This window comes from Ornithorhynchus anatinus, chromosome 13 (assembly GCF_004115215.2).
Source record: "Ornithorhynchus anatinus isolate Pmale09 chromosome 13, mOrnAna1.pri.v4, whole genome shotgun sequence".
Taxonomy (NCBI): domain Eukaryota; kingdom Metazoa; phylum Chordata; class Mammalia; order Monotremata; family Ornithorhynchidae; genus Ornithorhynchus; species Ornithorhynchus anatinus.
In genome coordinates this window covers 38,116,499-38,132,521 of record NC_041740.1, presented here as the reverse complement: position 1 = coordinate 38,132,521, position 16,023 = coordinate 38,116,499, and the positions used below count along the sequence as shown (strand labels likewise).

The 16,023-nt window shown below is 44.4% G+C and overlaps 1 long non-coding RNA gene and 1 gene segment (V, D, J or C); both read right to left on the bottom strand.

The window, feature by feature from the left end:
* Window positions 1-3,435: 3,435 nt before the first annotated feature.
* On the bottom strand, window positions 3,436-6,441 carry LOC120638755. The segment is given in 3 exon segments: window positions 3,436-3,489; window positions 4,324-4,649; window positions 4,983-6,441. Coding segments are annotated over 3 exon segments (426 nt in total).
* Window positions 6,442-6,667: 226 nt separating this feature from the next.
* Window positions 6,668-15,719, bottom strand: LOC100087551. Of its 2 annotated transcripts, XR_005660660.1 has the most exons (6): window positions 14,903-15,719; window positions 12,495-14,569; window positions 11,017-12,161; window positions 10,106-10,241; window positions 7,689-9,773; window positions 6,668-7,355 (listed from the first exon to the last, which is right to left on the bottom strand). It is a non-coding gene; the product is annotated as an uncharacterized LOC100087551 (long non-coding RNA). The 2 variants fall into 2 exon arrangements; XR_005660661.1 differs by lacking the exon at window positions 7,689-9,773.
* Between the last annotated feature and the right edge of the window lie 304 nt (window positions 15,720-16,023).

The window sequence follows — 16,023 nt, the reverse complement described above, 5'->3', positions numbered from 1 at the left end:
CAAGATGTTTCACTGTCCCTCTAATGTCCTTTCCCTCTTCTGCTCACGACTCCATCCCTCCCCTCAGTTAAAAGACCTTTTCCACTGGAACCAGCCACTCCTGCAAACGAGTGCAGCAAAAGCTTCCGCCAGATATTCAGCACTTAGAACAGTGCTTGCCATATAATAGTAAGAACTTAAAATACTCCTAATATATATATATATATATATTTCCTATGTTTATCTGTTTAAGGGTATCTGACTCCAATTCTCATGTGTACAATGGAATTTGTCCTCACTTCCTGATTTGGAGTCTCCTCTGGGATAGAAACAGTCTCCTTTTTGTCTTTAATAAACACTCACTAATAAACTGACTGACTTTCAAATTGACTGACTGAGGAGAACAGTGGAGTCAAATCATGTGTTTTTGCTCTCCAGGGTGCATTTCTGGTTTACCAATTATGAGTTTGTCTGGTTATTTATCATAACCAGGCCTCCAGGCCTCCATGGAACAATCTGATTTCTGATTGAAAGCTGAGCAGTCAATCCTCTGGGGTCATTCACAATTCCCTCCTCCAGCCTCTACATTCCAGCTGCTCTTTCTCCAACTTCATCCCAGCACAGATGCTGCAGTTCTTTGGCTGTTTCCATGTGTTGGATCCAGTGTGGCAAAGGAATCAGGGAGAGGAGGGAAATCACTCAGAGAAAAGATTTTCAGAGACGGGAAGGATGGGGAGTAGCATTTCAGAGGATCAGAGACTGGTCCGTATCTTCCTGGAAATCCCACATGCAGGTGGCCACTGGTGACAAAATCCTGCTGCCTTTTCCATCCACTGGCCATGTCTAGTGCATCAGCCTGACTGACAGAGGAAGAGATGAGGGCATTGAAGAACAGAAAGAGCAGGGGAGGCGAAAGCAGGAAACGAAATGTGTAGACTGGAGACGATTCCAGCCAGTCTCTGATGGACTACCTGGGCCTGAAGTTTCCCATCTCCTTGGAGGCAGCCCCAGAGCAGGGTCAGCAGCTTCAGAAGAGAAGGAAACTCAACTTCCAGCTCTGCCCAGACTCCATGTTGCTGCTGGGTCTATCAAGGTTTTATGTACAGCTCCCCCTGCAGCCCCTGTCACTGTGTCACTCAGAGCACAGTAGTACACGGCCGAGTCTTCCAGGGTGACAGCTTGTTTCGTCAGGTGGAAAGATGTCACAGTCTTATTGAGTTTGGCATGAAAACCATTTTCACTTTCTCCCTGCTCTTTCCCTGGCATGGCACGCAGGAGGAACTGAGGGCCTTCCCCAGGAAACTGGACATACCAGTAGAGATAAGGAGATGGGTCGCTAGTTTTATAGTTGCAAGTGAGATTGAGCATTGTCCCTTCAACAAGGGTTACGCCGCCTTTCGTCTGATCCACCGAGTCTCCATCTGTCCTCTCTGAAACAAAACAGATAGGGAGGAATTGGACACGTGTAAAAACAGGCTCCTCAAAGATTAGAAACTAACCTGAGCTGGACGAAGCAAAAACCAAACATTTTCAGCAACAGTATTTATTAAGGGCTTACTCTGTGCAGAACACTATATTAAGTGTAGGGAAAAAGTAAACTGGTGGGAATTAGACACAGACCCTGCTCTCGGGTCTCACAGTTAATTAATAGAAGCAGCATGGCTCAGTGGAAAGAGCACAGGCATGGGAGTCAGAGGTCCTGGGTTTGAATCCCGGCTCTGCCATTTGTCAGCTGTGTGACTGTAGGCAAGTCACTTGACTTCTCTGTGCCTCAGTTACCTCATCTGTAAAATGAGGATTAAGACTGTGAGCCTCACGTGGGACAACCTGATTACCCTGTATCTACCCCAGTGCTTAGAACAGTGCTCTGCACATAGTAAGTGCTTAACAAATGCTAACATTATTATTATTATTATTAATATAACTGGGATTTGTGGTGAGGATTGAGAAAGATGTATCCAAAGCAAAGAAACACTAACGCTACAAAGGACAAGGAAAAAACTGCAAAGTACAAAATAAAAGCAAAAGTCAGTAGATATTTTATTCACCCAATACCCACAAGATCATCAAAAGTCAGTATTTTACTCACCCAACACCAACAAGATCACAAGTACAAAGCCAGGAGGGAAGATCATGGTCAACTGATTTCTGCTTTCTAAATATCCTCTCTCAGTGGCACCCAGGGAAAAGAAAATGCTATAAAAAAAAAAAAGGTAACACTTTGGCCAACAACAGACATCCTGTGAACCTGGAAGAAATGGGTCTCGACTGGGCGGTAGTGCCCCCTTCTGGATATGGTGCGTTGTTTCTCAGGTCATTTGTGTAGTATGCACTCTGCTCTTTTGTAAGCGAGAGGATTATAATAATAATAATAACAATAGTAATCATTTTGTTAGGTGTTAAGTGCTCAATATGTTTCTAGTACAATCCCAAGCGCTTGGGATAGACACAAGATAATCAGATTATGGCAGGTGGCAGGTAAAACCTGGGTTAAACTATTCACATGATATTGGTGGTGTCCCCGTAATGTCCCCGTGTCACTGAAGCTTATGAAATACGTAACAGTTGATGTGTTCTGTAAATGGGGAACCCCATAGTTTTGGGGGATTTCACAGTGGATTTGCCATAGTCTCTGAAAGAATTTCACAATAGCTCTCACTGGAATCTTCGAGAAATTCGTTCTCCTTATCTCCTCCAATCTGGCAGACTGCACATAATGGAGAGAGTCACCTCCATACTGGAATTCCAGCCCCATTCCTATGCTTCCCTCTCAAAGACTTTTGGTAGTTGCAAGGTGTTTCACTCTCCCTCTTATGTCCTTTCCCTCTTCCCTCACGACTCCATCCCTCTGCTCATTTAAATGGCTTCCTCCACTGGAACTAATCACTCCTGCAAATAAGTGTAGAAAAGCTTGTGCCAGATATTCAGCACTGAGAAGAGTGCTAGACACATAATAAACACTTAAATGCTATTACAAATACGTGCTGTAAAGCAACATGGTGTAGTGGATAGAGCACGGGCCTTGGAGTCAGAAAGTCATAGGTTCTACTCTCGACTCCATCACTTTCATTCAGTAGTCTGCTGTGTGACCTTGGGCAAGTCCCTTAACTTCTCTGTTCCTCAATTACCTCATCTGTAAAAAATGGGGATCAAGAGTGTGAGTCCAGTGAGGCACAGAGACTCTGTCCAATCTGATTAACTTGTGTCTACCCCAGCACTTGGAACAGTTCTTGGCCCATAGTAAGTGCTTAACAAGTACCATAATTATCATTATGTCCTATATGTTTATGTTTTAGGGTATCTAACTCCTATTATTTGTAGAATTTAATTCATCCTCACTTTCTTATTTGATTAGAGTCTCCTCTGGGGCAGAAATAGTCTGTTTGTAGTTTTTAATAAAGATGCACTAGGAGAGTGGCTGACTTTCAGACTGACTGAGGAGAATATGGAGTTAAATCATGTATTTTTGATCTCCACGTTGCTTTCTGGTTTGCCAACTATGACAGTTACCTGGTTTTTGGTGGGTCAATCCAGGCCCCGAGGAGCAATGTTTGAAGGCTGAACATTTAATCCTTGGGGGCCATTCATAATTTCCTCCTTCCACCTCTATGTTCTGGCTCCTCTTCCTCCGATTTTGTCCAAGTGCAGATGCTACAGTTCTTCGGCTATTTCCACATGTTGGATTCAATGTTGCGATGGAATCAAGGAGAGGAGGGAAATCTTCCAGAGAAAATATTTTTAGAGAAGGGATAGATGGGGGGCAGCATCCCAGAAGATCAAGGTCTTTGGTCTTTATCTTCATGGAGATCTCCCAAGTAGCAAGTAGCTACTGGTCACATAATCCTGCAGGTCTTTTTCATCCACTGGCCATGTCAAGTGCATTCTCCTGATTGAGAGAGGAAGGGAGGAGGGCATTGAAGGGCAAAACTGAAGGAGAGGAAAATACAGGAAAAGAAAAGTGCAGAATGGAGAGGACCCCAAAACAGAGCTGGGAGTTTCCCATCTCCATGGAGAGGTTACTGATGGGTCTATCCCGCCCGCCAAGGAGCAATCTGATTTTTGATTGGATGCTGAGCATTCAATCCTTTTTCCCTCCTCCAGCCTCTACATTCTGAGAGGAAGGGATGAGGGCACTGAAGGACAGAAAGAGCAGGGGAGGAGAATGCAGAAAAAGAAATATGTAAACTGGAGATGACTCCAGCTGGTCTCTGATGGACCATCAGGGCCTGGAGTTTCCCAGCTCCTTGGAGATGACCCCAAGATTGGTGTGTGTCTGTGGATGAGGGAGAGGAGGAAACTCTGCTTCCAGCTGGTGGCTGCTGGGTCTATCAGGGGTTTATGTACAGCTCCCCCTGCAGCCCCCGTCACTGTGTCACTCACAGCACAGTAGTACATGGCCGAGTCTCCCACGGTGATGGCTTGTTTCCTCAGGTGGAAAGACTTCTCAGTTTTATTGAATTTGGCATAAAAATCATTTCCAGTTACCTCCTGTTCTTTCCCAGACGTGTGCTTCAAGAGGGGCTGAGGGCCTTCTCCAGGCAACTGGATGTACCAGAAAAGATTAGACAAAGAGGCGCTAGTTACGTAAGTACAGTTGAGAAGGAGCTCTTTCCCTTCAACAAGGGCTATGCTGCCTTCCGTCTGATCCACCGAGTCTCCATCCGTCTGCCCTGAAACACAACAGAGAGGGAGGAATTGGTCACGGGTAAAACAGGGTATTGGAAGATTAAGGAAAACAAAAACGATCGTTTTCAGTAGCAGCGATATCATTTATTAAGAACATACTTCGTGCAGAACACCGTACTAAGTGCTGGGGAAAAGTCAACAGGTAGGAATCAGCCACAGACCTTGCCCTTTGGGGCTCACAATCAATTAATATAAGTGAGCCTCGTGGGGAGGACTGGAGAAGGATGTGTCGGGAGCACAGAAACAACAGCATGAAAGACAAGGACAAATAGACAATGCACAGAATACAAACAAAAGTCAGTAGGTATTTTACTCACCCAAAACCAGTAAGATCACAAGTAGAAAGCCTGGAGGGAAGACCATAGTTAACTGATCTCTGCTCTGTCAGTATACTCTCTTAGTGACACCCAGGGAAGTGGTATGGTAAAAAAAAAAAAAAAGTAACATTTTGTCGACAACAGACATCCTGCGAATATGGAAGAAATGGGTCGTGACTGGGCGATAATGCTCTCACGTGGTGAATCTAGTGAGGAGGTGCAATGTTTTCTCAAACCATTCTTGTAGGATGCACTCTGCTCTTTCATAACTAAGAGGATTATAATAATAACAAGAACAAGAACACTTTTGGTATCTTTTCAGAGCTTACTATGTGTCAAACACTGTACTAAGTTCTGGGATAGTTAACACTCTGCACATCACATTGGTTGGTGTCCTCAAAATGTCCCCATGGAACTGATGCTGGCGAAAGATGTAACAGTTGTTGTGTTCTCTAAATGAGGGAGCCCCATGGTGTTTGGGGATTTCACAGAAGACTTGTCATAGTCTCTGAATGGATTTCAAAATAAATCTCATTGGAATCTTCCAGGAATTAGTTCTCCAAATCTCCCCCAGTCCGATAGCCTGCACGTGATAGAAAGAATCACCTCTGTATTAAAAATCCAGCCCGATTCCTATGCTTCTCTCTCAAAGACATTTGTGGTTCCAAGATGTTTCACTGCCCCTCTAATGTCCTTTCCCTGTTTCCCCACGATTCCATCCCTGCCCTCATTTAAATGGTCTCCTCCACTGAAACTAATCACTCTGGCAAATGAGTGCACCAAAAGCTTCTGCCAGATATACAGGACTTTAAAACACTGCTTGACACGTAGTAGTAAGCATTTAACAAATACTATTCAAAGCATATTTCTTTTGTGTTTCTGTTTTAAGTATTTGATGCCTATTCTAATTTGTAGAATTGAATTTGACTTTTCATTACATTGTATTCATTAGGTCCTTGCTGTCTGAAAAGCACTGTAATAAGTGCGTCAAGGCCTCCATTTTTGTTCGATAGGTGTCTCCTCTGGGACAGAAACAGTCTGTTTTTTCTCTTTTATAAAAATGGACTAATAGACTGACTGACTTTCAAACTGACTGACTGAGGAGAAAAGTGGGGTAAACTCATAGGTTTTGGCTTTCCAGGTGGTATTTCTGGTTTGCCATCTATGAGGTTTGTTTGGTTACTGATGGGTCTATCTAGGCAGCCAAGGAGCAATCTGATTTCTGATTGGATGCTGAGCATTCAATCCTTTTTCCCTCCTCCAGCCTCTACATTCTGGCTGCTCTTTCACCAACTTCATCCCAGCACAGAGGCTACAGTTCTTGGGGTATTTCCCTGTGTTGGATCGATTGGTGTGATGAAATCAGGGAGAGGAGGGAAAGCTTCCAGAGAAAAGATTTTCAGAAAAGGGAAGGATGGCGAGAAGCATTTCAGAGGATCCAAGATGCTGGTCCTTATCTTCAGAGAAGCAGCATGGCTCAGTGGAAAGAGCACAGGCTTTGGAGTCAGAGGTCATGGGTTTGAATCCTGGCTCTGCCACTTGTCAGCTGTGTGCCTGTGGGCAAGTCACTTAACTTCTCTGTGCCTCAGTTACCTCATCTGTAAAATGGGGATTAAGACTGTGAGCCCCACGTGGGACAACCTGATTCTCCTGTGTCTACCCCAGCGCTTAGAACAGTGGCCTGCACATAGTAAGCGCTTAACAAATACTAACATTATTATCTTCATGGGGATCCCATGTGCAAGTGGCCACTGGTCACAAAATCCTCCAGCCTTTTCCATCCACTGGCCATATTGAGTGCATCAGTCTGATTGAGAGAGGAAAGGATGAGGGCACTGAAGGACAGAAAGAGCAGGGGAGGAGAATGCAGGACAAGAAATGTGGAAACTGCAGATGACCCCAGCTGATCTCTGATGGACCCTCAGGGCCTGGAGTTTCCCATTTCTTTGGAGACAGACCCCAGGGCTGGTGTGTGTCTATGGATGAGGGAGAGAAGGAAACTCTGCTTCCAGCTGGTGGCTGCTGGGTCTATCAGGGGTTTATGTACAGCTCCCCCTGCAGCCCCCATCACTGTGTCACTCACAGCACAGTAGTACATGGCCGAGTCTCCCACGGTGATGGCTTGTTTCCTCAGGTGGAAAGACTTCTCAGTTTTATTGAGTTTGGCATAAAAATCATTTCCAGTTACATTCTGCTCGTTCCCAGATATGGTTTTCAGGAGAAGTTGAGGGCCTTCCCCGGGCAACAGGATGTACCAGAAAAGACTAGGCATAGAGGTGCTAATTACGTAAGTACAGTTGAGAAGGAGCTTTTTCCCTTCATCAAGGGTTATGCTGCCTTTCGTCTGATCCACTGAGTCTCCATCCGTCTGCCCTGAAACACAACAGAGAGGGAGGAATTGGACACGGGTAAAACAGGGTATTGGAAGATTAGAGTAAACAAAAACGATTGTTTTCATTAGTAGTGACAGCATTTATTACGAACATACTTCGTGCAGAACACCATACTAAGTACTGGGGAAAAGTCAACTGGTAGGAATCAACCACAGACCTTGCCCTCTGGGGCTCAAAATCAACTAATATAAGTGAGCCTTCTGGGGAGGACCGGAGAAGGATGTGTCGGGAGCACAGAAACAACAGCATGAAACACGAAGACAAATGGACAATACACAGAATAAAAACAAAGGTCAATATGTATTTTACTCACCCGAAACCAATAAGATCACAAGTACAAAGCCTGGAGAGAAGACCATGGTCAACTGATCTCTGCTCTCTCAGTATCCTCTCTCTGTAACACCCAGGGAAGAGGTAAAGATAAAATTGTTAGTCCGACAACAGACATCCTTTGAATATGGAAGAAATGGGTTGTGACTGGATGATAATGCCCTCATGTGGTGAATCGAGTGAGGTGGTGCAATGTTTTCTCAAACCATTCCTGTAAGATGCACTCTGCTCTTTTGTAAGTAAGAGGATTATAATAATAACAAAAACAAGAATACTTTTGTAAGCGCTTACTATGTGTCAGGCACTGTACTAAGTTCTGGGATAGTTTACACTCTGTATATCGCATTGGTTGATGTTCTCAAAACATCCCCGTGGAACTGATGCTGGTGAAAGATTTAACAGTTGTTGTGTTCTTTAAATGAGGAGCCCCATGGTGTTTGAGGATTTCACAGAAGATTTGCCATAGCCTCTGAACGGAGTTCAAAATAAATTTCATTGGAATCCTCGAGGAATTAGTTCTCCAAATCTCCCCCAGTCCGACAGCCTGCACGTGAAGGAAAGAATCACCTCAATATTGAAAATCCAGCCCGATTCCTATGCTTCTCTCTCAAAGACTTTTGGTGGTTCCCAGGTGTTTCACTGTCCCTCTAATGTCCTTTCCCTCTTCCCCCACGATTCCATCCCTGTCCTCATTTAAATGGTCTCCTCCACTGGAACTAAGCACTCCTGCAAATGAGTGGCCTAAAAGCTTCTGCCAGATATACAACACTTTAAAACAGTGCTTGACACATAGTAGTAAGCACTTAACAAATACTATTAAAAACATATTTCTTTTTTGTTTCTCTTTTAGGTATTTGATGCCTATTTTCATTTGTAGAATTGAATTTCTCTTTTTATTCAGTCATATTCATTGGTTGCTTACTGTGTGAAAAGCACTGTACTGAGTGCTTCAAGACCTCCGTTTCTTGTTTGAATGGAGTCTCCTCTGGGACAGAAATAGTCTGGTTTTTGTCTTTATTAAAGATGGACTAATAGACTGACTGACTTTCAGACTGACTGACTGAGGAGAAAAGTGGGGTAAACTCATAGGTTTTGGATTTCTAGGTGGTATTCTGGTTTGCCAACACTGAGGTTTGTTTGGTTACTGATGGGTCTATCAGGCTACCAAGGAGTAATCTGATTTCTGATTGGATGCTGAGCATTCAATCCTTTTTCCCTCCTCCAGCCTCTACATTCTGGCTGCTCTTTCTCCAACCTCATCCCAGCACAGATGCTACAGGTCTTGGGTTATTTCTCTGTGTTGGATCTATGGTGTGATGAAATCAGGGAGAGGAGGGAAATCTTCCAGAGAAAAGATTTTCAGAGAAGAGAAGGATGGGGAGAAGCATTTCAGAGGATCCGAGATCCTGGTCCTTATCTTCATGGGGATCCCATGTACAGGTGGCCACTGGTCACAAAATCCTCCAGCCTTTTCCATCCACTGGCCATGTTGAGTGCATCAGTCTGATTGAGAGAGGAAGGGATGAGGGCATTGAAGGACAGAAAGAGCAGGGGAGGAGAATGCAAGGAAAGAAATGTGGAAACTGGAGATGACCCCAGCTGGTCACTGATGGACCATCAGGGCCTGGAGATTCCCAGCTCCTTGGAGATGACCCCAGGGCTGTTTTATGTCTGTGGATGAAGGAGAGAAGGAAACTCTGAATCCAGCTGGTGGCTGCTGGGTCTATCAGGGGTTTATGTACAGCTCCCCTTGCAGCTCCCGTCACTGTGTCATGCACAGCACAGTAGTACATGGCCGAGTCTCCCACGGTGATGGCTTGTTTCCTCAGGTGGAAAGACTTCTCAGTTGTATTGAGTTTGGCATAAAAATCATTTCCAGTTTCTTCCTGTTCTTTCCCAGACGTGTGTTTCAGGAGGAGCTGAGGGCCTTCCCCGGGCAACTGTATGTACCAGAAAAGATTAGGCAAAGAGGCGCTAGTTACATAAGTACAGTTGAGAAAGAGCTCTTTCCCTTCAACAAGGGCTATGCTGCCTTCCGTCTGATCCACCGAGTCTCCATCCGTCTGCCCTGAAACACAACAGAGAGGGAGGAATTGGACCCAGGTAAACAGGGTATTGGAAGATTAGGGAAAACAAAAACGATCATTTTCAGTAGCAGCGATATCATTTGTTAAGAACATACTTCGTGCAGAACACCGTACTAAGTGCCGGGGAAAAGTCAACAGGTAGGAATTAGCCACAGACCTTGCCCTTTGGGGCTCACAATCAATTAATATAAGTGAGCCTCGTGGGGAGGACCGGAGAAGGATGTGTCGGGTGCACAGAAACAACAGCATGAAAGACGAGGACAAATAGACAATGCACAGAATACAAACTAAAGTCAGTAGGTATTTTACTCACCCAAAACCAATAAGATCACAAGTACACAGCCTGGAGGGAAGACCATGGTCAACTGATCTCTGCTCTCTCAGTATCCTCTCTCAGTGACACCCAGGGAAGAGGTAAAGGTAAAAATGTTTGGCCAACAACAGACGTCCTGTGAATATGGAAGAAATGGGTCATGGCTGGGCGATAATGCCCTCATGTGGTGAACTGAGTGAGGTGGTGCAATGTTTTCTCATACCATTCCTGCAAGATGTACTCTGCTCTTTCATAACTAAGAGGATTAGAATAATAACAAGAACAAGAACACTTTTGGCATCTGTTAATCGCTAACTATGTGTCAAGCACTCTACTAAGTTCTGGGAGAGTCCTCAAAATGTCCCCATAGAACTGAGGCTGGTGAAAGATTTAACAGTTGTGTTCTCTAAATGAGGAGTCCCATTGTGCTTGGGATTACACAGAAGATTGTCATAGTCTCTGAATGGATTTCAATATAAATCTCATTGGAATCCTCGAGGAATTTGTTCTCCAAGTCTCCCCCAATCCGATACCCTGCACGTGATGGAAAGAGTCACCTCCACATTGAAAATCCAGCCCGATTCCTATGCTTCTCTCTCAAAGACTTTTGGTGGTTTCAAGGTGTTTCACTGCCCCTCTAATGTCCTTTCCCTGTTTCCCCACGATTCCATCCCTGCCCTCATTTAAATGGTCTCCTCCACTGGAACAAATCACTCTGGCATATGAGTGCACTAATAACTTCTGCCAGATATACAGCACATTAAAACAGTGCTTGGCACATAGTAGTAAGCACTTAACAAATACTATTAAAAACATATTTCTTTTTTGTTTCTCTTTTAGGTATTTGATGCCCATTTTCTTTGTAGAATTGAATTTTTCTTTTCATTCCCTTGTATTCATTGGGTGCTTACCGTATGAAAAGCACTGTACTAAGTGCTTCAAGACCTCCGTTTCTTATTTGATTGGAGTCTCCTCTGGGACAGAAACAGTCTGTTTTTTGTCTTTTATAAAGATGGACCTATGGGTTGACTTTCAGACTGACTAACTGAGGAGAAAATTGGGGTAAACGCATACGTTTTGGTTTTCCAGGTGGTATTTCTGGTTTGCCAACTATAAGGTTTGTTTGGTTACTGATGGGTCTATCCAGGCAGCCAAGGAGCAATCTAATTTCTGATTGGATGCTGAGCATTCAATCCTATTTCCCTCCTCCAGCCTCTACATTCTGGCTGCTCTTTCACCAACTTCATCCCAGCACAGATGCTACAGTTCTTGGGGTATTTCCCCGTGTTGGATCAAATGGTGTGCTGAAATCAGGGAGAGGAGGGAAATCTTCCAAAGAAAAGATTTTCAGAGAAGGGAAGGATGGGGAGAAGCATTTCAGAGGATCCGAGATGCTGGTCCTTATCTTCATGGGGATCCCATGTACAGGTGGCCACTGGTCACAAAATCCTCCAGCCTTTTCCATCCACTGGCCATGATGAGTGCATCCGTCTGATTGAGAGAGGAAGGGATGAGGGCACTGAAGGACAGAAAGAGCAGGGGAGGAGAATGCAAGGAAAGAAATGTGTAAACTGGAGATGACTCCAGCTGGTCTCTGATGGACCATCAGGGCCTGGAGTTTCCCAGCTCCTTGGAGTTGACCCCAGGGCTGGTGTATGTCTGTGGATGAGGGAGAGAAGGAAACTCTGCTTCCAGCTGGTGGCTGCTGGGTCTATCAGGGGTTTATGTACAGCTCTCTATGCAGCCCCCGTCACTGTGTCACTCACAGCACAGTAGTACATGGCCGAGTCTCCCACGGTGATGGCTTGTTTCCTCAGGTGGAAAGACTTCTCAGTTTTATTGAGTTTGGCATAAAAATCATTTCCAGTTACCTTCTGTTCGTTCCCAAATGTGGTTTTCAGGAGGAGCTGAGGGCCTTCCCAGGGCAACTGGATGTACCAGAAAAGATAAGGCAAAGAAGCGCTAGTTACGTAAGTACAGTTGAGAAGGAGCTCTTTCCCTTCAACAAGGGCTATGCTGCCTTTCGTCTGATCCACCGAGTCTCCATCCGTCTGCCCTGAAACACAACAGAGAGGGACGAATTGGACACGGGTAAAACAGGGTATTGGAAGATTAGGAAAAACAAAAACGATCGTTTTCAGTAGCAGCGATATCATTTGTTAAGAACATACTTCGTGCAGAACACCGTACTAAGTGCTGGGGAAAAGTCAACAGGTAGGAATCAGCCACAGACCTTGCCCTTTGGGGTTCACAATCAATCAATATAAGTGAGCCTCGTGGGGAGGACCGGAGAAGGATGTGTCGGGTGCACAGAAACAACAGCATGAAAGACGAGGACAAATAGATAATGCACAGAATAAAAACAAAAGTCAGTAGGTATCTTACTCACCCAAAACCAATAAGATCACAAGTACATAGCCTGGAGGGAAGACCATGGTCAACTGATCTCTGCTCTCTCAGTATCCTCTCTCTGTGTCACCCAAGGAAGAGGTAAAGGTAAAATTGTTTGTCTGACAACAGACATCCTTTGAATATGGAAGAAATGGGTTGTGACTGGATGATAATGCCCTCAAGTGGTGAATCGAGTGAGGTGGTGCAATGTTTTCTCAAACCATTCCTGTAAGATGCACTCTGCTCTTTTGAAGTAAGAGGATTATAATAATAACAAAAACAAGAACACTTTTGTAAGCACTTACTATGTGTCAGGCACTGTACTAGGTTCTGGGAGAGTTTAAACTCTGCACGTCACGTTGGTTGGTTTCCTCAAAACGTTCCCGTGAAACTGATGCTGGCAAAAGAATTAGTTGTTGTGTTCTCTAAATGAGGAGCCCCATGGTGTTTGGGGATTTCACAGAAGATTTGCCATAGTTTCTGAATGGATTTCAAAAAAAATCTCATTGGAATCCTCGAGGAATTAGTTCTCCATATCTCCCCCACTCTGATAGCCTGCACGTGATGGAAAGGGTCACCTCCATATTGAAAATCCAGCCTGATTCCTATGCTTCTCTCTCAAGGATCTGGAGGGATTCAAGGTGTTTCACTGCTCCTCTAATGTTCTTTCCCTGTTTCCCCACGATCCCATCCCTGCCCTCATTTAAATGGTTTCCTCCACTGGAACTAATCACTCTGGCAACTGAGTGGCCTAAAAGCTTCTGCCAGATATATAGCACTTTAAAACAGTGCTTGATGCATAGTAGTAAGCACTTAACAAATACTATTAAAAACATATTTCTTTTGTGTTTCTGTTTTAGGTATTTGATGCCTATTCTCATCTGTAGAATTGAATTTTTCTTTTCATTCCCTTGTATTCATTGGGTGCTTACTGTGTGAAAAACACTGTACTAAGTGCTTCAAGACCTCCGTTTCTAGTTTGATTGGTGTCTCCTCTGGGACAGAAACAGTCTGTTTTTTGTCTTTTATAAAGATGGACCTATGGGCTGACTTTCAGACTGACTGAGGAGAAAATTGGGGTAAATGCATACGTTTTGGTTTTCCAGGTGGTATTACTGGTTTGCCAACTATAAGGTTTGTTTGGTTACTGATGGGTCTATCCAGGCAGCCAAGGAGCAATCTAATTACTGATTGGATGCTGAGCATTCAATCCTTTTTCAATCCTCCAGCCTCTACATTCTGGCTGCTCTTTCACCAACTTCATCCCAGCACGGATGCTACAGTTCTTGGGGTATTTCCCCATGTTGGATCAAATGGTGTGCTGAAATCAGGGAGAGGAGGGAAATCTTCCAGAGAAAAGATTTTCAGAGAAGGAAAGGATGGGGAGAAGCACTTCAGAGGATCCGAGATCCTGGTCCTTATCTTCATGGGGATCCCATGTACAGGTGGCCACTGGTCACAAAATCCTCCAGCCTTTTCCATCCACTGGCCATGTTGAGTGCATCCGTCTGATTGAGAGAGGAAGGGATGAGGGCATTGAAGGAGAGAAAGAGCTGGGGAGGAGAATGCAGGACAAGAAATGTGTAAACTGGAGATGACTCCAGCTGGTCTCTGATGGACCATCAGGGCCTGGAGTTTCCCAGCTCCTTGGAGATGACCCCAGGCCTGGTGTGTGTCTGTGGATGCGGGAGAGAAGGCAACTCTGCTTCCAGCTGGTGGCTGCTGGGTCCATCAGGGGTTTATGTACAGCTCCCCCTGCAGCCCCCGTCACTGTGTCACTCACAGCACAGTAGTACATGGCCGAGTCTCCCACGGTGATGGCTTGTTTCCTCAGGTGGAAAGACTTCTCAGTTTTATTGAGTTTGGCATAAAAATAATTTCCAGTTACTTCCTGTTCTTTCCCAGACGTGTGTTTCAGGAGGAGCTGAGGGCCTTCCCAGGGCAACTGGATGTACCAGAAAAGATAAGGCAAAGAGGTGCTAATTACGTAAGTACAGTTGAGAAGGAGCTCTTTCCCTTCAACAAGGGCTATGCTGCCTTTCGTCTGATCCACCGAGTCTCCATCCGTCTGCCCTGAAACACAACAGAGAGGGACGAATTGGACACGGGTAAAACAGGATATTTGAAGATTAGGGAAAACAAAAACGATCATTTTCAGTAGCAGCGATATCATTTGTTAAGAACATACTTGGTGCAGAACACCGTACTAAGTGCTGGGGAAAAGTCAACAGGTAGGAATCAGCCACAGACCTTGTCCTTTGGGGCTCACAATCAATCAATATAAGTGAGCCTCGTGGGGAGGACCGGAGAAGGATGTGTCGGGTGCACAGAAACAACAGCATGAAAGACGAGGACAAATAGATAATGCACAGAATAAAAACAAAAGTCAGTAGGTATCTTACTCACCCAAAACCAATAAGATCACAAGTACACAGCCTGGAGGGAAGACCATGGTCAACTGATCTCTGCTCTCTCAGTATCCTCTCTCAGTGACACCCAAGGAAGAGGTAAAGGTAAAATTGTTTGTCTGACAACAGACATCCTTTGAATATGGAAGAAATGGGTTGTGACTGGATGATAATGCCCTCATGTGGTGAATCGAGTGAGGTGGTGCAATGTTTTCTCAAACCATTATTGTAAGATGCACTCTGCTCTTTTGTAAGTAAGAGGATTTTAATAATAACAAAAACAAAGAACACTTTTGTAAGCGCTTACTATGTGTCAGGCACTGTACTAAGTTCTGGGAGAGTTTAAACTCTGCACGTCACGTTGGTTGGTTTCCTCAAAATGTCCCCGTGAAACTGTTGCTGGCAAAAGAATTAACAGTTGTTGTGTTCTCTAAATGAGGAGCCCCATGGTGTTTGGGGATTTCACAGAAGATTTGCCATAGTCTCTGAATGGATTTCAAAAGAAATCTCATTGGAATCCTCGAGGAATTAGTTCTCCATATCTCCCCCAATCCGATACCCTGCACGTGATGGAAAGAGTCACCTCCATATTGAAAATCCAGCCTGATTCCTATGCTTCTCTCTCAAAGATTTTGATGGATTCAAGGTGTTTCACTGCTCCTCTAATGTTCTTTCCCTGTTTCCCCACGATCCCATCCCTGCCCTCATTTAAATGGTTTCCTCCACTGGAACTAATCACTCTGGCAAATGTGTACCCTAAAAGCTTCTGCCAGATATATAGCACTTTAAAACAGTGCTTGACACATAGTAGTAAGCACTTAACAAATACTATTAAAAACATATTTCTTTTGTGTTTCTGTTTTAGGTATTTGATACCTATTCTCATCTGTAGAATTGAATTTTTCTTTTCATTCCGTTGTGTTCATTGGGTGCTTACTGTGTGAAAAACACTGTACTAAGTGCTTCAAGACCTCCGTTTCTTGTTCGATTGGTGTCTCCTCTGGGACAGAAACAGGCTGTTTTTTGTCTTTTATAAAGATGGACCTATGGCTGCTCTTTCACCAACTTCATCCCAGCACAGATGCTACAGTTCTTGGGGTATTTCCCCGTGTTGGATCA